The sequence below is a fragment of the Cydia fagiglandana genome, chromosome 16, assembly GCF_963556715.1.
Source record: "Cydia fagiglandana chromosome 16, ilCydFagi1.1, whole genome shotgun sequence".
Lineage (NCBI taxonomy): Eukaryota > Metazoa > Arthropoda > Insecta > Lepidoptera > Tortricidae > Cydia > Cydia fagiglandana.
In genome coordinates, this window is record NC_085947.1 from 12,783,529 (window position 1) to 12,809,761 (window position 26,233).

The window sequence follows — 26,233 nt, forward strand, 5'->3', positions numbered from 1 at the left end:
ACTGGGGATCGAACCGGGAATCTTCCGTTTGCAAGCAAAAAAGCGACTGTTTGCATAACACGCCATGATAGTTCTTAGCTAAGCTGACGAACTTCTCGCTTAGGTCAATTAACTACCTGTCAAATATCAGTGTCAACAAAATTGCACTAAACATGACGGCACTCCAAATTCGAACCGTGGTCAGCCCGGCAACGTCGGAAATGGTATGGCAACGTCGCAAATGTATCTGTACACGACATTTGTGACACACACATACGTAAAATTGATGAAAAGTTAACTATGATTTTTGCATGATTTCTGTATGAAACATTGTTTTCCTGTTAATTTCGCGCAAACGAATATTCGAAAGAAGATAAATGCGGAAATATTTGTGTACTAATAGTGTGTAGTTATTTAATGAGCTTTGATTGAATTTTGTATGAAAAGCGAACCACCTTAAATAATTGCAGTTACGCGAAGCGTTATCAAGAAAAAAATTAAGTCGATGAGTAACGTAGTGAATAAATATGCAGTAAGACACTGCGTTATCGGAGTCAGGGATGCAGCTGCGCCCGCGACGCTCTTTCGTAACCGCGGCTCAATCGACATTTACAACTCTGGTTTTTCGGAAACGACAGTTCAAAAGAACACGGATTAACGCGCCGTAGTCATACGCGCGGCGGCGCGCTATCGGTACAGCAAGTGTGTGAACCGAATATTAAACTCTCACTTTTACTTCCAATACGAATGCCACAAGGCCGGCGACATGAGCGACATGCGCTGGGGCGAACTTACCAACTCTAAAACAGTGCTCACTGGTAACCTAAGGAGGACATGGACCGAGAAATCCAAAGGAATACTGAAGGACATCAAGAATTTCTGGAGAGAAGTCACAGTGGAACCATGTTTATTTACCTACATGCTCTGTACAGCGCTCTCTTCGTTTGCTGTACAGAATATGCACTTGGAAAAATCTTGCAGAGTAAATTTAAATTATGGGACTGAAATTTGTGACAGGATCAGGCAACGGAACGTCACAGGATTGGATGACCAAATTAAAAATATTGAAACGTTAGTAGCTCATGTGGTTGCTTGGAAATTCCCGCTTCAGACTGCGATCCCCGCGGTGATGGTGCTTTTTGTTGGAGCGTGGAGTGATAAAAACAAGAAAAGGAAGATTTGCATACTATTTCCCATGATCGGGGAGATCATTGCTAACAGCGGGCTGCTTTTGGCAACTTATTATTTTCATGAAGTGTCTCTTACGGCGACGGTGCTTATAGAAGCACTTCCCGCAGCGTTTACTGGAAGTTATATAATTATATTTATGGGCATGTACAGTTTTATGGCAGACAGGACGTCTGTGGAGAGCAGGACTTTCCGTCTAGGGCTTGTGTCGATTTGTATCAGCTTAGGGACTCCTGTGGGGACCGTGCTAAGTGGAGTGTTACTAAGAGTTCTGGGATATTATGGCATATTTTCGCTGCTGCTAGTGTTACACAGTGGGTCGTTTTTGTATGGTGTTTTGAAACTTGAGGACGTTGTATCTCCAGACGACGATAGAGGTGAAGGTTTTGATAATGATAACAAGTTTAAAAAGGCAATAACTGAAGTGTTGGGGCTTGTTGTGAATACATTGATGGTGGCGTTTAAACCGAGGGCATCCGGAGGGCGTGTGGAGATATTTTTGATCCTTGGACTGTACATCATTATGGTTGGCCCATTATACGGTAAGTGATTTCAATAGTCCGTTAAGGTGGTTCGCCTAGGTTACTCAAAACTTAACTAGCGCTAGATGGCACCACTTTTGCAAAATTTAAGATTTTATTTTTTTGTGAAATGGTCTTGGTATTTGTATACTTAAAAGTATGTTTCGCGCACTCTTTAAGTAAATATTGAACTATTAAAATAAACATTGAATACTTCATTGTGCAAAAACCACCTTTTTAATTCGACGGAGTGTTGCTGTCACGCTTTTTCCTACTATTACTCACACATGCAAACAGTGTTTCCGTGATCCTTGTAGAAGACAATTTCACACAACGTAAGTATGTTGCAATAGCGTAACGGTATGTTCGTGGAAATACGTGCAAGAGGATTGGGGTTCAAGACTGGTGCGAGTAGGTAATTTCTTTTTGTTTCTCCTTTGTGTTATCTTACCTTTAAACGAGCAATTATTAGATATATAATTATTTATTTATATATTTGGATGGTATCAGAAACGGCTCTAACGATTTCGATGAAATTTGCTATAAGGGGTTTGATCTCTTCATTCATTTTTGAGTTTTTATGTTTTGTAAGCTTTGGTCGGTCTCCCAGATATTCAAACTCCGCTTGGCAACTAATCCCAGAATTGGCATGCGCACTAGTTTTTACGAAAGCGACTGCCCTGACCTTCCAACTCAGAGAGTAAACTTATTTGGATTAGTCCGGTTTCCTCACATTGTTTTCTTTCACCGAAAAATAGGTATCGGTGTATAAATAGGTAGGTATCAAATGCTATTTCGTACAAAAGTTCGAAAAATCATTGGTACGAGCCGGGGTTAGAACCCGCGATCTCCGAATTGCTTTCCGCTAGGCCAGCAGCGCTTCCCCCACATACTCAGTGTTATCAGGTTTTTTAAAAATCAAAAACGATTACTTATGAAAGCAGAAGAATATAAATGATCGTATTAGATTTATAATTGTTACATATTTGCCGTAACTTATTTTTAAAATGTGTTTTTCAATTAAAAGACACGTCAAGATTGTTTACCTTATTTCTAATGCTAAAAAAAACAAACTATAGTAATAATTGTGTTTTTCATTCATAGACAAAATCCATTATTTTTAACCACAGGAAATTTTATACACTTCTTTTTAGGGTTCCGTACCCAAAGGGTAAAACGGGACCCTATTACTAAGACTTCGCTGTCCGTCCGTCCGTCCGTCCGTCTGTCACCAGGCTATATCTCGCGAACCGTAATAGCTAGACAGTTGAAATTTTCACAGATGATGTATTTCTGTTGCCGCTATAACAACAAATACTAAAAACAGAATAAAATAAAGATTTGAATGGGGCTCCCATACAACAAACGTGATTTTTGACCAAAGTTAAGCAACGTCGGGAGTGGTCAGTACTTGGATGGGTGACCGTTTTTTTTTGTTTTTTTTTGCATTATGGCACGGAACCCTTCGTGCGCGAGTCCGACTCGCACTTGTCCGGTTTTTATTGCAGTGAGGATGTCCTGATTGTAAAAATCAGAGAGATTAGGAAGAGTATAATTTCTAATTATCTTTTTAAAAATAAAAGAATACGTGTAGCCCATACTTAATAATCGATTTATGATAATAAGAAGAATTAAATAAAAATAAAAAAACAATACGAAATTTAGGTGTAACAAAAATACAAAAAGTTATGTTCCAGCATACAATGACTGGGGATCGAACCGGGAATCTTCCGTTTGCAAGCAAAAAAGCGACTGTTTGCATAACACGCCATGATAGTTCTTAGCTAAGCTGACGAACTTCTCGCTTAGGTCAATTAACTACCTGTCAAATATCAGTGTCAACAAAATTGCACTAAACATGACGGCACTCCAAATTCGAACCGTGGTCAGCCCGGCAACGTCGGAAATGGTATGGCAACGTCGCAAATGTATCTGTACACGACATTTGTGACACACACATACGTAAAATTGATGAAAAGTTAACTATGATTTTTGCATGATTTCTGTATGAAACATTGTTTTCCTGTTAATTTCGCGCAAACGAATATTCGAAAGAAGATAAATGCGGAAATATTTGTGTACTAATAGTGTGTAGTTACTTAATGAGCTTTGATTGAATTTTGTATGAAAAGCGAACCACCTTAAAGCAAGGAATTTAAAAAAAGAGTCTTTATTTATTTTTTCTGCAAACAAGTTGCTCAGCTGTACCTACGCAAATACTTTATACATACGTACTTAAGCATTATAATTCGAAAGTTTTGATTACCATGATCGTTTTATATAAGTACCTAGTTATTTTATGGAGCAAAATAATTTGGTTCAGTAGCTTTTTATAACAACGCTTTAGGAAGCCTCTTCTTTTCGCACCACAGTAATAATAGTAAGTAAATAACAATTAGCACAGGTATTTAAGTATATGACATAAGATTGATTCGGGGAATTTGACTAAAAATTGAATTTAGGTAAAAATTCGTGGTTTAATCTACATAAACTAAGCGATTTGACATAACTTGTTACCTAATTGGTTTAGAATCCACTAAATAAATAACTAGAATAGCGTATTGTACATTTAATTTATTATTATTACACATGTCTTTGCATGATGGTGCTTGTCTTATAAAAAAATATCAGATTGAATCGTCCGAAATGTTTTTTTTATGATAGAGCTAGAAGTTCGATTAGTCATACATAATTTATCAAAAATTTTCTTAATAAAATTATAGTTTTTCTTGTATTGTGGCATATGTATCACTGTTGCATGTAGTCGCACCAAACAAAGTCTGCAGCGGATTTGATAGCCCACACAGTGTAAGTGTTATGTATACGTCATAATTTCATAGAAGTATGACGTTTAAAATGACACTTGCACTGCGTGGGCTATCAAAATCGCTGCAGAGTTTTTACGGTCTGTATATACCTGCCAAAACTGTGTTAATGGAGATAGGTATAAATAATATATTATGTACCGACCTACCCGGGGTATCCAAAAATAACAAATGGTCACCTATGTGACATCAGTCCTTAGTAATATTGATGTTGATGAACTCTGACTTTCAACTGCTCTTGTAGTTATAGGATCTTGAATTGTTGATACCTGAGATACCTGTCTTTATGACTGTGATGAACATACCATCGTCAACTGATCTTAGCTAAGCCGTATTGCTACGAGATAAGGCCTATAATTGGTCATTCAAGTGTGTTGCAGCTAGAATAATCGGTCTCCGAAGTCACAGTACACTTTAGTACTTTGTCACAGTAACTTGTAATATAACTTCGCAGCTTGGATATATCAGTTTTAAAAATAACAAGGTGCTAGTATTTCCTTAACTGTTTCAGGTCAACCGTACACCGTACATAGACTTAGGGCCGCTTGCGCCGCCACCCTAACCTGGGGTTAAACGGTTAAACCGTCAACCTAGTGTCAAATTGTACTGGTAACCATCTTAACTCCAGGCTTAGCCGGTTAACCCCGGGTTAGTGGAATGGTGCAAGTGGCGCTTATGGGTTACGTGATCACAGTACCTATGTGCGATTTCGTTTGGTAACATTTGTGACGTCCCTCGGGTAAAGGTACCTTTTGGCGGTTGGCGCTTACGCTATTATTAACGCCGCTCCAATATTATTGCGGCGCTATGCGACGTAAACGCCAGCCGCCATAAGGTACCTTTTGCCGTGCAACGTCACATTTATCCTCGTAAAGCCTACGGTCCTACCCGTAGTAACTATAATTACTGCAATGTAATTTAAACCACTTTCAATTGGAACAGAGTTACATTTCATTTTTTTTTGTGAGATTTAAAAACAAAAGCAATCGTTGTATCCTTTACTATTGATTTTAAATTTAACTGGTATATTTTTTGTATGAGGTTAGGGACTAGAGACATATTATGTGTCTTGCTTTACTTTTTATAGACAACTCTCGTTTGTTCATATATGTAGGTTTAATTCTAAAACGGACTTATCTTACTTGTCATTATTTATATTGCAATAGACTAGGTAAATCAATATTATTTCACTTCAGCCTATTTCCGAGCTCAAGTGCATTGTTTTCGTTTTGCTGTTCGGACACTGACAGGAGAATGATATTTGTGAATCATATTTCATTCATATTATTTAGTTATAGTGTGTCTCGCACACCCAAACACATGTACGGATAAGTACGACCGAAATGCACGATAACTAGATAACATAAAAGCCAAGCCAAGCTGGCCAAGTGCGAGTCGGAATCTTCCAAGGGTTCCGTACATTAAGTATAAGTACAATAAGTATAGGTTTTCCTGTCATCTATAGGTAAAGAACAATTTTTTTTTATTTAAACCCGGTAGTTTCGGGATAATCAAAATCAAATCAAATCAAAAAATATTTATTGTATGGTTATGGGTGGATGGAGGCCACTTTTGGGGGGTAAATGAAAAAAATAAAAAAATATGTTTTATATTATTATGATATAAAATAGGCCTATAATACTGGCCGAGTCTGTAACGTATAGGAATTTTAGAGAATTATCGAAATATTGCGGGTCTTGTTTTAACAGCATATACTATGATTCAAATATCATTCTGATGTCAATGTACAGTCGCCATCAGATATATCGGAGCGGTCAAGGTGTTCACAATATGTGAACACGCACTCTAACGCCCTGACAATAGAGGCGTGTTCAGATATTTGTGAGCACCGTGGCCGCTCCGATATATCTGATGGCGGCTGTACATACATTCGAGTTGGCTTGTTAGCTCGTCGCTTTCAAATGACATGTACGTAAAGGGCCCAAGGTCCTACGCTCTAAATGCCAACCCACTGCCAACCACATACTTATACCTATGCCCCATGAGGAAAATCACTCTACGCTACGCCCGGCTCCTTTGGAGAATTGTAGATAATTATGCTCCTATTCTGTAAAATGATTTATGTACCAACATGATTTTGGGTCTAGATGAGCCTAACTAACCTTGAAGCATTTAACTACGGGTCTGGAGATGCCTCGTCTGTAATTCTGTGCAACTTAACAGTCTGCCGATTAAAAATCATTCTAGATATATTATTTAGCCGTTACAACTTTAAACTTAAAAAGTGTTCAGTTCTACAGGATAAAAGGCTTATCTCTGGAGTTTCAGGAGTCCATAGGCTACAGCCAACCACTTAGGTACCCTACCCTATAACCTATAAAGGACGACTCATGCTAGGCCTGCCGGACATGTACGACCGGTCTGGCCTAGTGGGTAGTGACCCTGCCTATGAAGCCGATGGTCCCGGGTTCGAATCCTGGTAAGGGCATTTATTTGTATGATGATACAGATGTTTGTTCCTGAGTCATGGTTGTTTTCTATGTATTTAAGTATTTATATATTATATATATCGTTGTCCGAGTACCCACAACACAAGCTTTCTTAAGCTTACCGTGGGGCTCGGTCAATTTGTGTAAAAATGTCCTGTAATATTTATTAAAAAAAAAGTCATTTTCTATGACGGCTGCTCGGTGACCACGTGGTGCTTTCCATAGAAAACGAAGGTCCGGACGCTCTGGCCAGGTTTCGGCCCGGTCTAGCAAGATTCATCCTAGAGAAAATCGATTTTTAAGGAGTAAACTCCAATAAACTCCTCCCGAAGATGAAAATTAGATTTCATCATAGTCATTTTACATTTTACAACAGTTAAAATACATACATACATACATCACTGGCTCAGTGACCCAAAGAGGATCTTGGCCTCTGACACAAGAGAGCGCCATTCTGCCCTATTCTGCGCCACAACAGTTAAAATAAGTGTTTAATTTAAAATATTATTATTAGGTACATAATTATTTAAAAATTACTCACGCGTTACATTAATAACAAAACGAAACAGCCGTGACCAATCCAATACGCACTGCTATTGGAAAATGTAAACGACCTTAAACAGAGGCACATGCTTACATGTACGTTGTATCGAAAGTAACAATGTACTGTAAAAAATTAACTCTTATTATTACCATTACCATATTAATAAAGGCAAAAATGTATTTTTAACTGAGTGGACAGTTTTCTAAAGGCTTTGTACTTAATTAGAGTTTTTGTCTTTTTAATATACACGAAGTGTGGTCAAAATCTCGACTTCCAGATTAGGTACCTACAGTTTTTTCATTCCTTTATGCATTAGTAGATAGGTGAGTTTTTAAGACGGTGTGTGTAATAGGTACTTACTCTTGTTTCTTGGTTCTGACTTATATAAGGATTCTCACACTCTAATGTAAGTATATCTAATAAGGGTGCACTTTATATAAACTAATCATAAGTTCATAGCCTAGCGTCCCACAGTCCTAATACTACGAGTACGATTATAGAGTTTAATCATTACTAAACCACAGAATAAATAATAGTACTAGGTACAGAAGACTCACTCTCTAACAAAACGCGTCTGTTACGATCAGCACAGGTATGGCCGCTAGGTGGCGACAGCGCCACGCGCGGCTTATGGCTTTGCCCAAAATTGGGGTGGAACGGATGTACTTTTATGATTCGGTCAAATTGTGTTTTTTAAAAACTAATTATAGCCAGCATTCTATGAATGTAGTATGATACCTTTGGGTATGGTGCTTTAAGCACACTGGCGTCCCTCCCCCTTCCCCTGACGCAACCCCCCCTTTTAGCTTGAAATATGTCCCGGTTGAGAGTGTTTTTTGTTTTTTGGGGAAAGTATACAATATAGGAAAAAAGTGTCAATAAAAGAAATGTTCCCTATTAAATTCTTAACAAAAAAGGTTATATTCTTTTTTTTGATACGACGCACCATATTGATGTTTTAGCTAGATGAACTTCGACAAAATTTTACCGTTGAAAAACTTGTTGAAGTTCAATATAACATAGTACGTGACAGTACTGAAAGAAATCTTCACGAGGAATAAGCTTGCAAGCTTATTCTCCGTATTAGTTTTATTTCAGTACTATCACGTACTAACTTATATTGAACTTCAACAAGTTAATACATGAATATGGTGAGTCTAACCAAAAAGTTGTATATAACCTTTTTTGTTTAAAATTTATTAAGGATTATTTCTTACCTTGACACTTTTTTCCTAACTCTAATACTTTTCTCAAAAATAAAAATAAACCGTAAACCGGGACATATTTCAAGCTAAAAGGGGGGGTTGCGTCAGGGGGAGGGGGAGGGACGCTAGTGTGCGTAAAGCACCATACCCAAAGGTATCATACTACATTTATTGAATGCTGGCTATAATTTGTTTTTCTTGCCCATACATTAGAACATAATTTAACCGAATCATTAGCTACCTGTAGCAAAGCGACGAAATCGCGGAGTGACTAAACCGGCCTGCTATTGTTTTGTTTGTTCCATTCGAATTTAAAAATGACACAGTTAGGTTGGCCTGTCGTAGTATTTAGCAGAAGGCGCTAGCACACCTTGCCCTGTCAATCCCTAGAATTGTGTAATTTTTTTTAATGGAATTTTATGCTCTGGATGCCAGCCCTTTAAGCCAAATCTCATAGAACTAAACTAGTGAAAGGGGCAATCTATGATGGTGCCACCTATGCAAACCTTTGACAGTTGCTAACCCTATTATATTCTATTTTATAATACCATTGATTCAAAGACTTTCTTCATGGCGGGCCGCTCAAGAATAATTATGAAAACAGGAAAGGATAATATGGGTCATAATTTCAGCTTATGTAATAATATGAATACCATTACTACTGACAGGTAAAAGACATAACAAAGGTAACCAAAATGGCTATGAATATTCAATGTAACAATAACAGTGTATTTGTTACTTGTACACTGAATTTGACAACTACATCCACAATACGGATACGGATGGACAATCGATTTGATTTCGAGCGGCATTCAAATTTATTTTAGCAATAATATAATAACAACGAATCCCGCTATCCCGCTCAATACAAATATGATAGTTCTTATAGTAGGGTTAGTAGCACATTGAGTAGGTATGCACTTTAGTCTCAGGCCATGCTATCGTCTCTCAGGATATCGTCTCTTGTTAAAAATGACGGCCATGATGACAAACGATAAAAACACAACCATCACGGTCGCCAAAGTTAAAAAGTGAGGAAAACAAGAGAAAAACTCACTTTCTCAAGAATATAATCATGTACCTACCGTTCGATCTAGGTACTAGTAAGGTGTTTAGACCATTTGTCTGAGGGTTATTTCTTTTTTACAGGTGACTCACAAGTGGCCTATCTGTATGCAATACGAAGATTCAATCTCACGGAGGTGGAATACAGCATTTATGGTACCATAAACATCGTCTTGGGACTAGTGGGTGAGTTAAATTAAAGACTTTTTGTGGCTTTTCGTCAGAAAATGGACCTTATGCACATGGAGCATAAAGGCCCTTTTCTGACAGAAAGCGTCGTTTATAGTGCATTTACGATTGTATGCAATAGGAAAAAAGTTGTTAATGAAACGTGACGTCATCACCGGCCTCACAGCGGTGCATGTGAAAATGTCATGCAAGCAATGTCCTTTAAGGTGCCCTTAAAGGTGTGTTTACCTGTGGCGCACTACCAACTGGGTTAAAGTCAAAAAGCCTTTATTCTCCTGAGACTGTTTTGTTTTTGAAATTGGAACCATTACTTAGTTACACAATAAAAGTTCAAAATAGATTTTGGAATATGTTCAAAAAATTGTACGCAGGGACTAAGTATGAAGGTTAAAACTCGGTTGATATCTAGAATGGCGGCCGGTATTAATAAAATAAGATCATTTATTGGCAGGCAATAAAGGCCCATAGCATCATACCTCACAGACTAACAAACATACATTACTTACACTGAGAGAAAAGTACAACAAAAACACACTTAGAATTACAAAAATAAACTTAATCCGGGGACAAGGAGAGCTAACCAATAGGAACAAATTGACTTTTGCAATTTCTATTAGTTCTTGCAATTTCTATTATGTTTGTTGAAATTATATTTGGGATTACTGAGCTGTTTGTAGAAATAAATAAACTTTACAGAAATAGTGAAACGTCCATAATTATTACTAAAACTTCATTTTTTCTCCCAGTACAGAACTGTTTTTTAATTCCTGGTGATGATTTTTCTCTCAGTGTAGAGCCAATTGCACCAATCATAGTTGATAGACTGATCAACATCACTGACAATGAGTAGAGAACTATGAAAATTCCCATACAATAAAATTTAGCGAACGTTTTAACGGTGACAGACGGTTGAGGCAACCGGCCCTTATACAATCTTAAATAATTATATAATCTGATCATAATTAAAAATATTTTTTGGCGACACGAAAGTTTTTTGCTGCATCACCTGTTCATGGCGTATGATTAATATGAGACGATGAATCTCGCTGGATTATTTTTCCTTTAAAATGAAATATGTATATTAACATATTAAGTAGGTAGAGTCTGACGAGCGTGGGAGTGTCAATCCGGAGGTCGCGGGTTCAAACCTCGGATCGTACCGATGAGCTTTTCGGAACTTAAGTATGTACTAAATATCATTTGATATTTACCAGTTGCTTTTCGGTGAAGACATCGTGAGGAAACCGGACTAATCTGAATAAGGCCTACTTTCCCCTCTGGGTTGAAAAGTCAGATGGCAGTCGCTTTTTTAAAATTAGTGCCTACGTCAAGTCATGGGATTAGTTATCAAGGGGACCCCAGGCTCCCATGAGCCGTGGCAAAATGCCGGGATAACGCGAAGAAGAAGATTAAGTAGGTACTGAATGGCGTTACGTAAAATGCAATAATACTCGTATCCATGGATTAAAATACCTACAAAAATACGCGTAAGTTTTGTTTTGTTTACTGATTGACTGAGCGGTGCATGCGTCAGGTCAAGGAAACTGATAACTGGTAGAAGCAACAGTGCATTCGAATGGAGATAATTTATGCATCCATCTTTGAGTATGGCGCCATTTCCTTATCATTATAGTGTTTTCTTAAACTTATGGCATTTTTATCATCTGATCTTATAGAATGTTTTTAAAACGCATGCAATTCGAAATCAAAGAAACTATTGATGGCACTGTTTAGTCTGTGATGATATCAATATACATTTTTGATTTATGTTAAGTAGTTGTTTAATATATTTAATTGAAAAGATATTTATTGATAAACACAAGAATGGGTACATAAACATATCTTAAAAGCTACATCGAAAACTTAATACCTCATAATTAAGTAAATACTTTTTCATCACACTTGTTTGATTTTGGAAAAAGGCCTATCATTGTTCCCGCGGGGTTATGGATTGTAAAAAAAGCTATTACTCCCTAGGGAGTTATAGCGATGTACACGACACATATCACCTTTACATTGTACACGTCCAAAATGCAAGTTAAAAAAGAAGCACAGATAAATTTCTGTAGACCTATTATCACGATAGTCACGGTGAGGACACTGGAATTTTTCATAATCCTCTTTGCAAATTTCGTGAACTTTCCCGGCCCTTTTAATTTCGTTACGCTCGATACTTTCAGCGGAGCAATAAACTTTTTCTAAGAAACTTTTCCAGAGCAAATTTCAGTGCCCACCGCAATCTTTACGCTCGATCCTTTGATTAAAACTTTTATTGCCTTTGCCAAATTGGGTCGTACTATAATCGTCGATTCTCTTTTGGACATGCAGTGGCCTAAAAAACGTTTTAAAGATCGGAGGGACAGTCCGTGTGCAATATCAATAGGTGACAATTTTCACGTATAGTTGATAGAACAACGCGCCAAAAATATCTGCCACCATCGAATACATTCATACTTATCTATGGTTTGTAGTCAAAAGTATCGATATACTTCTCTAATACTCTCAATATTTTACACTTGCTTCTGCCCACGACTTCGCCTGCGTGGGGCGACAATGATCATTGATAAAAATTACCTTGTGTCCTTTCCCGGGCCACAAATTAATTACACACCAAATTTCATCGAAATCGGTTCAGCGGTTTAAGCGTGAATAGGTAACGGACAGACAGGCAGAGAGAGAGTGTTAGAGTCAGACCAAGAATAGTCTGCAGCGGATTTGATAGCTCACGCAGTGAAAGTGTTAATTTAAACGTCAAACTTCTATGAAATTATGACGTATAAATGACACTTGCACTGCGTGGGCTATCAAATCCGCTGCAGAATTTTTTTGGTCCGACTCTACCTACTTTTGCATTTTATAATATTAGTATAGGATCGGTGAATAAAATTAGCAAATATTAAAGGAAATCAAATTTGCCTGCTACATAAATTACCCATGTAAAATAATGAAATATATTTTATTCAAGAAAATATTTATTTATACTAATAAACTTATGCACGATGTTAAATAAAACGACACGAAACGTGACGCTCGTACAGTATTGTTATCTGTTGTCTTGAAACTGTTTTTCTTTCATTCATAAATACAACATAATTATTATCGATAATGCATACGAATTCAATATCAACATTATCAACCTGGCCTTGACCAAGTCAATATTAAACCATTCAAGTGCGGTCTAGGCACTCATTACGTCATTGCCATTAAATATAAAAGTCACTGTCATTACTTACATTTAAATAATGACATTAAATATTGACATTAGTGATTGGAATGAGATGAAATGGAAATTGGAATGTTCTATTTTGATCAAGTCAAAAACCCCACAGACTACGAATATGTACATAGTTTCTTAACCTTTCTTTTCTATTGCTGTCTTTTCCAGGAACATTCTTCTGCATATCAGTTCTCAGCAAGAGATTCCAAGTAGAGGACAGCATCATAGGCAGCCTGGCAGGAGTGAGCAGGATAGCTGCATGCTTCGTATTCGCTTTCGCACCTACGAGGCAGTGGTACTACTCTGCTCCCGTGTTCAATATCTTCAGTTCTTGTGGTCTGACCGCCATACGGTCCATCGCTACGAAGAGCGTGCCTAGTCAGGAAGTTGGTAAGTTAAAGCGAGATAGCATTATAGGTGGCCTAGCAGGAGTGAGCAGGATTAGTTGAATGATTTATATACTCTTCCGATATTGTACTTACATCTACAGTCAGCAGCAATATTTCCTAAGCGGGCGTGGTGTTCAAAATGATCTTGACGCAACTTTATTGTGAAGAGCATAAGAGTTAATTCTGAACACCTTAGCCGCCCGCTTAGCAACATCTGCTGCTGACTGTACCGGCTCGACCACGACATTACGCGATGTGCGACGGCGGCGGCAGCAACCATAGGAGGGAACGAAAGGTCCGATTGCTGTGTGTAGCTCCAACCTATGGTTGCCGCCGCCGCCGTTGCAAGTCGCACAATGTCGTGGCCGAGCCGTAATATACCATAGTCCTCCACGTCTTGGGAAGTAAAAAACCGGGCAAGTGCGAGTCGGACTCGCGCACGAAGGGTTCCGTACCATAATGCAAAAAAAAAAACAAAAAAAAGCAAAAAGAAAACGGTCACCCATCCAAGTACTGACCCCTCCCGACGTTGCTTAACTTTGGTCAAAAATCACGTTTGTTGTATGGGAGCCCCATTTAAATCTTTATTTTATTCTGATTTTAGTATTTGTTGTTATAGCGGCAACAGAAATACATCATCTGTGAAAATTTCAACTGTCTAGCTATCACGGTTCGTGAGATACAGCCTGGTGACAGACGGACGGACGGACGGACGGACAGCGAAGTCTTAGTAATAGGGTCCCGTTTTACCCTTTGGGTACGGAACCCTAAAAAGAAACACGATGTCATCATGTTGATGTTTTTATTTAGGTACTGTCTAATTCAAATCAATGTAACAGTAGCCATTGTTGTTTTTGTGACAATTTATTTACAATTGTTGAAATGTAGATCAATCGAAATAACACGTACAGACGTTTCGTGCACTCGTGTAGGCAATCTCAATTTTCATTCGACCCTCATATAAATTATAGGAAAAAATCATGCAGTATTAAATTTAAAAAAAAAGGAAAATCCTAGCACAGCTCATTAGCTCAGTTGTTTAAGAACGGTCGCCGTATTCCGACCTAAGCGGTAAATTTTTAAAATTTTCCTTTTATTAAAAAAAAATGTGGTATCGCTCACGACGTAAGTATCTGCTTCATCATCATCATCATCATCTCAGCCATAAGACATCCACTGCTGAACATAGGCCTCCCCCTTTTTTGGGGGGTGAATGCCATAATCGCCACGCTTGGCAGGCGGGTTGGCGATCGCAGTCGAGTACACCGAATTTGAGGGACGCTGCTGCCCGTCCACCGGTGGTCTTGGACGTGGTTTAAGGACATACCCGGGTCCTGGACGCAGTTTAAGAACATACCCGGGTCCCTGCTTAATAAATAAAAATTAAAATATGCAATACCTGAAGGTCGTTTCTCAAAAAGTTGGCACCGCCACCTGTAAATAGGTTTATGTTAGAACTTTTTTTTCATTATGTATAATTTTTATATATAAAATTTTAACACATATTTAGAGAGACTTTTTACACAGAGGCCTAATACTTTGAAAAAGATTTAATTAATATTGATTCCAAAAAAAAATATTGTAACTACGTTTATCCGTTAACCTGCCGTGTCCCAACGCGAGGTACTGATGTTCCGAGCTATGAAAACCACACGAATGATTAACTTAATTTAACGTTATTACCGTATTTTATTAACATATATCCTTAACTTTTAAAGTATTACTATCGCATAATAATATTATACTTATATTTTAAGTTATTCGGCTTCAAAGTTTGTCCAAGGCAATTCTTAACAGTCACCTGGCGCGTCACATTCACGACGATTGTATAACCCCCACCACACCTATCCCGTCTCACTCCGCACGAGCCGAAGCCGTCACTCATCAGCTATCACCTGGTAGGAAGAAGACTTGGTTATTGTGCTTCGCAAATAAAACACAAACGACGAAGTATCGGAAATTGGAGTTTGTAATGGGTAAGTACTCTTTATCCTGGCGTCGATATCTTGCTAATTATGTAACCTATCGCATTACTATCAAGATATGTAACGTAAACAATAGTTTAGTTTTATATGCCTAAGTATGGAGTTCATCAAGCTAATACATTTTGTGTATTCGCGATATAACTGCCATTTTCCCCATCACCTGCATATCGTCCACCTGGCTAAAACTGCCAGGTGGATGAGATTTTGCGGCAGGTTAATGTCACTGATACCACAACTATTACTCGTAACTATATAATTATATAGCGGTTATATCGCTTTTGTGTGTTAATTTAGGAATAAAAACTATCCTGTCCGTTAAAGCTGCATATTATTGAAATTTGTGTACTTTTGTCTTAAGTCTCGTTAACCTGTCCAAAAAAGTCAGGTGAATGATGCAGTACCAGGTGATTGAAGCGTCATTCACCTGCCATATGACAGGTGATCGATAACTATTCAAAATCCACGTTACATATACTCAAACTAGATTTGTGACGTCCCACAGGAAAAGGTACCTTATGATGAGGGTTTTTAGTTTCAGACATATTATACAAAAATGTTTTGTAAAAAGGTGAAAACATGCTCATTTTGTTTATTGTGTGATGAGATGACGGACGAGAGAGAGAGAGATATGGATGAAAAGAAAAAGACATGCTGCGTCGACCCCAAACGAATGGGGCAAGGGCAAGCGAATGATGATGATAATCTGAAACCTTAATGCTTAACGTTTGTTTACCTGACCGATTTAGAAATTTTTTTTTGATTGTATGTATATGCATACAGATTGGTCCCGTTTTTGTCAAAACCCAGTTCTGATGATGGGATCCATGAAGAATCGAGGGAACTCCTCAAATCTTAAAGGCATATATATAGTTATTTTTGTGTTTTTATTTACATATCAAGCATATACATTCACAAAAGTGACATTTGATGAAGTGGAACTGCTGATCAGAACGAAACTCTTCAACGACGCATAGTTCACGTTTGGCGATTTGTCCTCTTCGTTATGTTTGTTAAGCAAGTTAAGTTTTAAGCCACATTTTTGTCAATCTCGAGTTCTATTGATGGGCTCCATGAGAAATCGAGGGAACTCCTCAAATTTTAAAGGCATGCGTATAGTGCCTTTTGGATTTTCATCAGAAAATCAAGCATTTTCATTAAAAACTGTCGCATTTGATGAAGTGGAACTGCTGATGATGATCAGAACAGAACTCTTCAACAACGCATAGTACACACGTTTAGCGATTTAGATTACGACTTGGATTGGGACTGTGACTCGGACCTGGACCTGGATCCCGGCTCTGAACCTGAACCCGGACCTGACCTGACCTGACCTTGCACCAAACCTGAGTTCCACTAGGTACTGCGAGGGTTCAGCATCAGCTCTATCTTGGGTACTGCTCTCCCAAGTGCTCATCAAGACGTGTCGAATGACCAAAACAGCATGTCTCTTTGTTGCCTCAAACCTGAGTTCCACTAGATACTGTGAGGGTTCAGCATCAGCTCTATCTTGGGTACTACTTTTCCAAGTGCTCATCAAGACGTGTTGGATGACCAAAACAGCGCGTGTCTATGTTGCACCAAACCTGAGTTCCACTAGGTGCTGCGAGGGTTCAGCATCAGCTCTATCTCGGGTACTGCTCTCCCAAGTGCTCATCACGATGTGTCGAATGACCAAAACAGCATGTGTCTATGTTGCATCAAACCTGAGTTCCAGTAGGTACTGCGAGGGTTCATCATCAGCTCTATCTTGGGTACTAGTCTCCCAAGTCCTCATGAGGACTTGTCGAATGACCAAAACAGCGTGTGTCTATGTTGCACCAAACCTGAGTTCCACTAGGTACTGCGAGGGTTCAGCATCAGTTCTATCTTGGGTACTGGTCTCCCAAGTCCTCATCAAGACGTGTCGATTGACCAAAACAGCGTGTGCCTATGTTGCATCAAACCTGAGTTCCAGTAGGTACTGCGAGGGTTCAGCATCAGCTCTATCTTTGGTACTGTTATTTTTAGAAGGCATTGAAAATGATGTGGTGGACAGGTGGATGACACTCATTACAGGTGAATGATGACAAGAAACCAGGTTAACGGCAACGGACACAGGTTAATGACGCCTCTCGATAACCTGTCAATATTTTCATTGGAATTTGTACTTATTTCTCGATAACCTGCTTCTACTATCGATAACCTGGAGACAAAATATCTTTCACCTGTCCTTGATATCATTCACCTGAATTTCAAACGCCTATATCTTCTAAAATAATTGAAGGAATTGCTTCCCTTCCACATTTTCTAATAGTTTAAGTTGCCTTTTAACGATCCCAATAAAAAAAAATGTGAAAATGCAAATTTTTTTAAAAACATAAATTTTAACCTGGCGGTGCCAACTTTTTGAGAAACGACCTGAAGTACATCATGTACTACATAGACTCTGAGAACTATTGTGCATTTACTAGGTAACGCATGGTTGACAATTCCTGTACGGGCCTGTGACTAAAAATGTTAAAAAAGAAGACTTCGTATGAGGTATACCATTACTCCTACAACTATAGATTTTTCGAGTGGTTCACTAAGAAGGTCAGTGACCTTCAACAAGGCTGATACGTACGCACATTTAACAACTGGTATACCTACATGTAGTTTGCCGTAGATCGGAGGCAATTCTTTAGTTTTTAATATAAAATTGGGATTCAGACGTATGTTAGTGCAATGTTGCACCACAATACTGCAGCAGTAACGCTGGTTTAGTCTGAATCCTGATGTTAGAGTCGGACCAAGCTAATTCTGCATCGCATTTGACTAAAAATATAACGTTCATAAGGACACTCCCTATTAACTTTGTTCTGTTCATATCGGTGCAAAGTTAGCTTAGACCGCAAACGCACGAAATTTTCCGTATGCAATGACATGTGCAAGCGAGTCAGCGCTATGCATTTGTAAAGCGACGTCCCGTTCGCACCTGTCATTCCGTAAGGAAACCGAATGAAAATTCCAAGCATGTGCGGCCAGGGTTAGACGGAGTCTACCTTCAACCCTCTCTTTCACACGGCCCGATCCGAACTTTAAAAAACGTCAGTTAATAGATCTAGAAACGATATGTCAGTGTCAAATGTGACATATCTTCAAACAAAAACGTTATTTTTTGACAATGACACATCTAATCCATACCGTTTCTTGATCAATTAATTGACGTATCTTAAAGTCGAATCGGGCAGACAGTGGACAGTTGGACACTCTATAACCATTTGCTCTATGACTGCAGTGCAGTACTCATATGACGGAACATGACATAAGAGCTGCATCACAGCCTCATTACGTAATAACATTGACACACTTATAACGACAGCCATCGCTATGCTGAATCTCATTTGTCGCTAATCGCTATCCGTTGGCGTATTGTGGATTGATATTTTTTTATTAATTGTGTACTACACCATCAAACTTAATATATTGACCAACACGGTAATTTTAGCTTACAAGTTGGGGAGACCGAGGTGGGTTAAAACAGAGGTAAGTTGAAACAACGCCAATTTTGCGGTATTTATAATCGTCTTGAGGCAAACACACAGATTCGGGGACCATTGGACGCGCCTAAACTTTTTTACAGTTCAATAACAGTTATGGATATCTCAAAATCCTACCTCCGTTTTATCTCACCTCGGTATCCCCTACTATACACATCTTTAGTCGGTGTTGGTATTCCATTCGTTGTGAATTTTTCTGTTATTTATTTCCTTATTCCGACCAGCATCCTGGCAAATGACCAAAATTACCGATTTGTTAGGAAATTTCCTGATAGCTTCTAACCTTAATCACAACGCAAAATCAGCGACAACAGTGAAGGTGACGTTGATAAAATGAGTGACGTTCGCTTTCGCATCAATACAGTGAGGAATGACCTTGATTCCGTCATTCATTTTATCAAGGAATTTGACAGATACAGCGGCTGCAGCATCTTACTATTAGTGGCCCTTAGGCCACTCCATACTAGCGACTTCCAAGCGTCGGCATCTATAGTTCGTTTTTTTTAGCATTAGAAAGAACTCCACAGAAGCAAGCGTGCAGTTTTTATCAGGCTCTTTAATTGTTAATAATTATTGAATTATCTAATGTAGCATGCTCAATACATATAATTTACTTCAAATTATTACCGCTATAAGTGTCGGATTTGGAACCACAAGCTTACTTCTGCGAAGTTCTTTCTAATGCTAAAAAAAAACAAACTATAGTCAAGTCTATGACATCGGTTAAACGCTAAGTCTGGCGTCAGTTCAGTCCATCAGTACATTAGGATTTTGACTGATGCCAGAATGATGGAAAATGGACACGGTTACACGATCAGTCCTGATACAATTACGACACAATCGCCGTTTGGACACAGGACGCAATACAGTCATTTAGTTTTGTCTAATATGGTGACTGACGCGAGAATGACATGAACAGGTTACACGATAAGTCTCCTATCAGTTTACTGTCATTCAAAATGGACTGACGAATATTATCTAAAAATTTAAATTTTCATCAGTCCAGACCATCAGTCCATCAGTCCGCGTGTTACACGATAATTCGGGACACACTACGGGATGGCTCTTTGACTCACGTTAGTCACGTTAGACCGGCCGTGTCCGGGTCGGAGCTTTGTTTTCTATATAAGGAAAGCATCACTTGATCGCTTGTCATGTCATAGAAAATTAAGCGCCGGAAGCCCCGGCCCGGTCTAAAGTGAGTCATCCTTTATGCAGCTGTAGTCGACACCCGAACGTCACATTTACACTAATCATTTACATATAATCACGCCTATTTCCCGGAGAGGTAGGCAGAAACCACGGATTTCTACTTGCTACGATCCTGACATACCTCTTTCGCTTCCTTCACTTTCATAACATTCTGTAATGTAGAATCTCTCGCCGCTCGCACTCGTTCGCCGGTTTAGGGTGCTCTTGACCTGACCTATCTACAGGATTTCCCCGATCTGATCAGAGAAATTCCGCCGATGTCTACCCCTTCCAACTCCCACTTTTACTTCACTGATCATTTTACAGTAAATATGTGTAATTTACTTTTTCCACAGCGAAACTGAGCTCGCTAATAGGAGTGACAGAAGCCATCGCGCCGTCCATCTACATGCCTACCTCCAGCCTCATCTACGTCAACTCTATGGACACCTTTCCTGGGGCATTTTACCTTTTTGATGCGGCACTGACGGTCGTCGCACTCGGACTATTTGTGTAAGTACCAGGACGCTTTCGATCTATAAGTACATGCTTAGGGTCTCTATTGGTTCCCAAAAAGTTTTAAGTCATATCATCATCATCATCTCAGCCATAAGACGTCCACTGCTGAACATAGGCCTCCCCCTTTTTTGGGGGGTGAATGCCATAATCGCCACGCTTGGCAGGCGGGTTGGCGATCGCAGTTGAGTACACCGAATTTGAGGGACGCTGCTGCCCGTCCACCGGTGGTCTTGGACGTGGTTTAAGGACATACCCGGGTCCTGGACGTAGTTTAAGGACATACCCGGGTCCCGGGTAAGTCATAATGTACATAAATTGTTTGTCCGCATTTTCGCTACTAGTCATAATTTTGTTTGGTTCAGAAACGCGTAACTTTTCAGGATTGCCATAAAGCAAACATTTGGTTATGTGTATTATTCCTTAGTAGCACAAAACATATAAGTACAGAAATCAATCTACATACAAAGCGCGCTCGAGCAACGCACACATAGACACTGCTCACGGACACGATATCTCGGACCGGTTGGGACCAGTGCGAGCGCGAGTGCCGTCCGCTTGAGACACGCGTCTGTGAACTTTTTTGTGCAATAATGGAGAAACAAAAAAAAAAGTTATTATAACTGTACAGTGGACGATTGTTTAAATTCAACATTAAACGGTGAATTGTCGTTTTTTAAGCTACCAGTGGTTTTAGAGAGAATGCGAATGCCAATTTATTACATTGTACATGAGAATGCGAATTTATTACACTTTAAAATATAATAATCGTGCATTTCGCCCATCTCGAAATCATCGCAAGATATTTTCTGTGACAAATTTGTAATATAACAATGACATTAAAATTAAAATACCTATTTTAGTTATTAAGTGTTATTATTAATTTATATTTCCATTCTTTCCATTTCATCCTCAACAATAAATCAAACAATTAGATACGAGATACGATACGATAGATACGAGTGCCACTACCACAATCGTTTTTGTGCATAAGCCATAGTTCGCAACCCTAGAGCGACCGCCGAGCGTAGGTATGAAAAGTAAAGTACATACATGTGATTGACTTCTGTTCCTATCTGTTTTGTGTTAGTAGGCTCTAGACCAGGGCTCTCCAAACCCCGGCCCGCGGACCAAATCCGGCCCGCGGACCAAATCCGGCCCGCGGACCAAACCCGGCCCGCGACGCGCAGGAGTCAGTTTGGAGACCCACCCCTCTAGACGACGATAATATACCTACCTATAAATAAATATTTATATACATTGAAAACATCGATAACTCGTGAACAAATTTAATATTTGTGATAAATACACAAATAAATGCCCATACCAGGATTAAAGTCCTGCTTTGTAGGCAGGGTCACTACCGACGAGGATAGGAGGCTGTCGTAATCATAATCATGATTGTGTTCACTATGCATCACTGATTTATCTGTTTAAGTTCCTACAATAGTAATTAACAATCATATTCTGAATAATTATGATTGTTAATTATTGTTCGATTTTAAATAAATTTAATAAGCACTGCAACTATGCTATTAGGAGTATTAAGGGGCCCCCTGATTACCAGTCCGCCGGACGATATCAGCCTGTCAGTCAAACGCAAAACTTGACAGCTCCGAACAACTGACAGGCTGATATCGTCCGGCGAACTGGTAATCTGTGGGCTCCTTTAGGCAAAATCTGATCAGTCTGTTATTTTTTTTTCAGAGTAATCTACATAATGGTGAAGCGGAGACAACGGAATAGGGTCATCAACCCAGTGACGAAAGAACAATTCGCAAGGGACAACCCTGACCTTGAAGTTTCTAGAATTTAACTTTTATATAAATATGTACACGAAACACCCGAATTTCAAACTCAAAGAGCCTGTTATAGACTGTATCTTTTATGTGCAATATTTAGAAATTATCACTGTAACAAATCATTGTTTACCGTTATGTCCAGGAATAATCAGCTATGTATATTCGAACTTTAAGATACGTCAAATAATAGATCGGTAAATCGGTAAATAAGCGCTGGTGGCCTAGCGGTAAGAGCGTGCGACTCGCAATCCGGAGGTCGCGGGTTCAAACCCCGGCTCGTACCAATGAGTTTTTCGGAACTTATGTACGAAATATCATTTGATATTTACCAGTCGCTTTTCGGTGAAGGAAAACATCGTGAGGAAACCTGCATACATCTTTGAAAAGCAAACGCCTGTTACTGAGACCACAACGTGCCTTGACAATTGACTCTAAATTCGGCTTCAGTTAGCTTTTGCTATGTGTCATTCGTCTTGACGATTCTGTTAAAAGAAATAGTTTGCAGTAAGTTGACCGTGAGGCTCCTGTCAAATGGTTGAAGGGCAAAACGTGAGATAGATGTATGTGATGACAAGACTGTACTGCTTTCGATGATTGTCAAAACGCTTTACCTGAAATTAGCATGGCTATTTTTCATTAAACATTCGACCATACTTGTATGCTTTAAAGTCTATTTTCCCACATTGTTCAGATATATTTGACACGTTGACCGCTTAGATACCATTGGTTTTTTGACAGCTAAGGTATCAGTGACTTGTTGTAAGTGTAGAAATTAATGAATAGCGACTGTTAACATAATTGTGACACGTTGAGCGCTCACAAGTAAATACTACCATGACAGTCAACAACTTTTTGACTGTTTAAACGTTTACCTCTCTTTGAGCACCTGGAGTGCATAGCGACTTCTGCTGCTGACTGTATAATAATATACTCCGCCTGGTATTCTCTTCCCGTCTTTTCGTGGTCACGTGACTGGCACAAGCCTACGTCATCATGCGACAGCGCTATATGATAATATGCGATAGCGCTATATAAAGTGGCAATGTTATTGTGACGTAGGCTTGTGTCACTCTGGGAAGAGAAGACCATGTTTTTAGGGTTCCGTACCCAAAGGGTAAAACGGGACCCTATTACTAAGACTTCGCTGTCCGTCCGTCCGTCCGTCTGTCTGTCACCAGGCTGTATCTCACGAACCGTGATAGCTAGACAGTTGAAATTTTCACAGATGATGTATTTCTGTTGCCGCTATAACAACAAATACTAAAAACAGAATAAAATAAAGATTTAAGTGGGGCTCCCATACAGCAAACGTGATTTTTGACCAAAGTTAAGCAACGTCGGGCGTGGTCAGTACTTGGATGGGTGACCGTTTTCTTTTTGCATTTTTTTCCGTTTTTTTTTTACTTTATGGTACGGAATCCTTCGTGCGCGAGTCCGACTCGCACTTGCCCGGTTTTTATTAGACTATGGTCGGCATCTAGTCAACTCTATGGAGGTTGCGCCAACGTTGCGTCGACAGCAGCCTTAGAGTTGACTAGACGCCGATGCTCGGGACACACTACGGGGTGGCTCTTTGACTCATGTTATAGACTGTATCTTTTATGTGCAATATTTAGAAATTATCACTGTAACAAATCATTGTTTTTAATGATTGGACCGTTATGTCCAGGAATAATCAGCTATATATATTCGAACTTTAAGATACGTCAAATAATAGATCGGTAAATCGGTAAATAAGCGCTGGTGGCTTAGCGGTAAGAGCGTGCGACTCGCAATCCGGAGGTCGCGGGTTCAAACCCCGGATCGTGCAAAGAGTTTTTCGGAACTTATGTACGAAATATCATTTGATATTTACCAGTCGCTTTTCGGTGAAGGAAAACATCGTGAGGAAACCTGCATACATCTGCGAAGAAATTCAAAGGTGTATGTGAAGTCCCCAATCCGCATTGGGCTAGCGTGGGGACTATAGCCCAAGCCCTCTCGCGCTCGAGAGGAGGCCTGTGCCCAGCAGTGGGACGTATATAGGCTGAGATGATGATGATGATGATGAAATAATAGATATGGAAACGATATAGATTAGAAATGTCAGTGTCAAACAAGTGTCAAAAGTGACGTCTTTGTTTGAAGAAACGTCGCTTTTGACACTTGTTTGACACTGACATATCAAATCCATATCTTTTCCAGATCTATTAACTGACGTATCTTAAAGTTCGAATTGGGCCGAATATGTTACTCTTTCAAGGCCGCAAAAATATGTGACACTTTCTTTCTCTCTATGGCTCTACAAATAAGATCGTATCAGACATTTTTGCGGCCTTCGAAAAGTGGCCTTCGTAAAGTAGCATATTATTGCAGGCGACTGTCCAGCAGTTTTTAGATTATTTTTGTTAGTAAGATGACTGACATTATTGGTAGAGCAAAGAATGTTTAGAATTACATTCCATTGTATAATGCAGGAGCTGAGATGGTGCTTAAATTAGTGCTGGTCAACCTTTTAACCATAAAATGGACTTATACTCACAAAGTTTTCTGTGTTTAGATAAGTAATTTAAAATATTTTTGATAGATCATATAATTTACAGACAAAAAGCAACATTTTGGTTATAAAAGGCGATTCTAGTATAAAGAAGTAGATAAGTAAGTATACTTATTCTGACAATGGAATTCATAGAATGATAGTGATGTACTTTTACTTACTTACTCCTCTGGCGCAGCGACCCAAAGTGTGTCTTGGCCTCCAACACGACTGCTCGCCACTGATCCCGGTCTTGTGCCGTGTCTCCGTGTGTGTCCGTGTGATGTACTTTTAGTTTAATGTAAATAAGACTGTAATGCTGTGAAATTAAAGACTTTTAATTGAAGAGAGGCTTATAATTTCAATAGAACGTTACCTATATATTTTTTGCAAGCGAGTCATGTAGGCCCAATCCATTTTGTAGTACCTATATTCGCTTCTGAAATTAAAGACTTTTAATTGGGATTGTTCATTTTTTTTCAAATGTTCTATTTCGAAAACCATTTCGAGATATAAGGTTTGTAAACAGTTTCCGACAATTGCTGCGATATAATAATTGAGGATTGAAGATATTTCAACAAATATCCTTATGACCTTAGTTTGACCTTCTCCTGGGCTGAATGTAAAGTCATCGCATAATAAAAGTTATCGAACCATAGTAAATAATTCCGTCATTCACGTAGTTGTCAAAGTTATCATTGTCATCGATTGTCATAATTAAAATTTTCAGTTAAACCGCTGCGCTGGTTTGTTACTATTTGATTTATAATTGATACCTAAACAGTAGATTTCATTGCTTAATATATCATAAACCTTGTTTCTACGTGTGGTAATGATTCACAAAAATAATAGTTCGAATCCACGAAGACCTACGACGTGAAAGATGCCGTGATGATGCCGTGAATTAAACTCGGAATACTTACCTACTTCAAGTGTTACACACAGTATTGCTGTGAGGATCACGTCGATGTAAGTATAAAATTAATATTATAGATATATATATATTTTACTACAATTATTTAAAAGCTCAAGCTTAGGGTCATGTTACCTACTTATTTTCTGTGGTAATGTAGCCAGAGTATCTAAAGGCAAACCGTTAAACAGAGATGGTGCCTACTAGAAAGAAACAATATA

The 26,233-nt window shown here is 38.9% G+C and overlaps 1 protein-coding gene across 1 annotated transcript; it reads left to right on the forward strand.

Annotated features, from left to right (window-relative positions):
* Positions 1-441: 441 nt before the first annotated feature.
* On the forward strand, positions 442-22,706 carry LOC134671996 (uncharacterized). The gene is made up of 5 exons (XM_063529893.1): positions 442-1,709; positions 9,862-9,963; positions 13,352-13,573; positions 20,623-20,779; positions 22,490-22,706. The coding sequence occupies exons 1-5, from the start codon at positions 746-748 to the stop codon at positions 22,596-22,598; spliced, it is 1,554 nt and encodes a 517-aa protein (XP_063385963.1). The 5' UTR covers positions 442-745; the 3' UTR covers positions 22,599-22,706.
* The last annotated feature ends 3,527 nt before the right edge of the window (positions 22,707-26,233 follow it).

Bases quoted from the DNA above. Each gene is read 5' to 3' on its own strand.
- LOC134671996 (XM_063529893.1), top strand. From the start codon at position 746: ATGAGCGACATGCGCTGGGGCGAACTTACCAACTCTAAAACAGTGCTC. The intron at 13,574-20,622 runs GTAAGTTAAAGC...CTTTTTCCACAG, and splicing joins CGTGCCTAGTCAGGAAGTTG to CGAAACTGAGCTCGCTAATA. The intron at 20,780-22,489 runs GTAAGTACCAGG...TTTTTTTTTCAG, and splicing joins GTCGCACTCGGACTATTTGT to AGTAATCTACATAATGGTGA.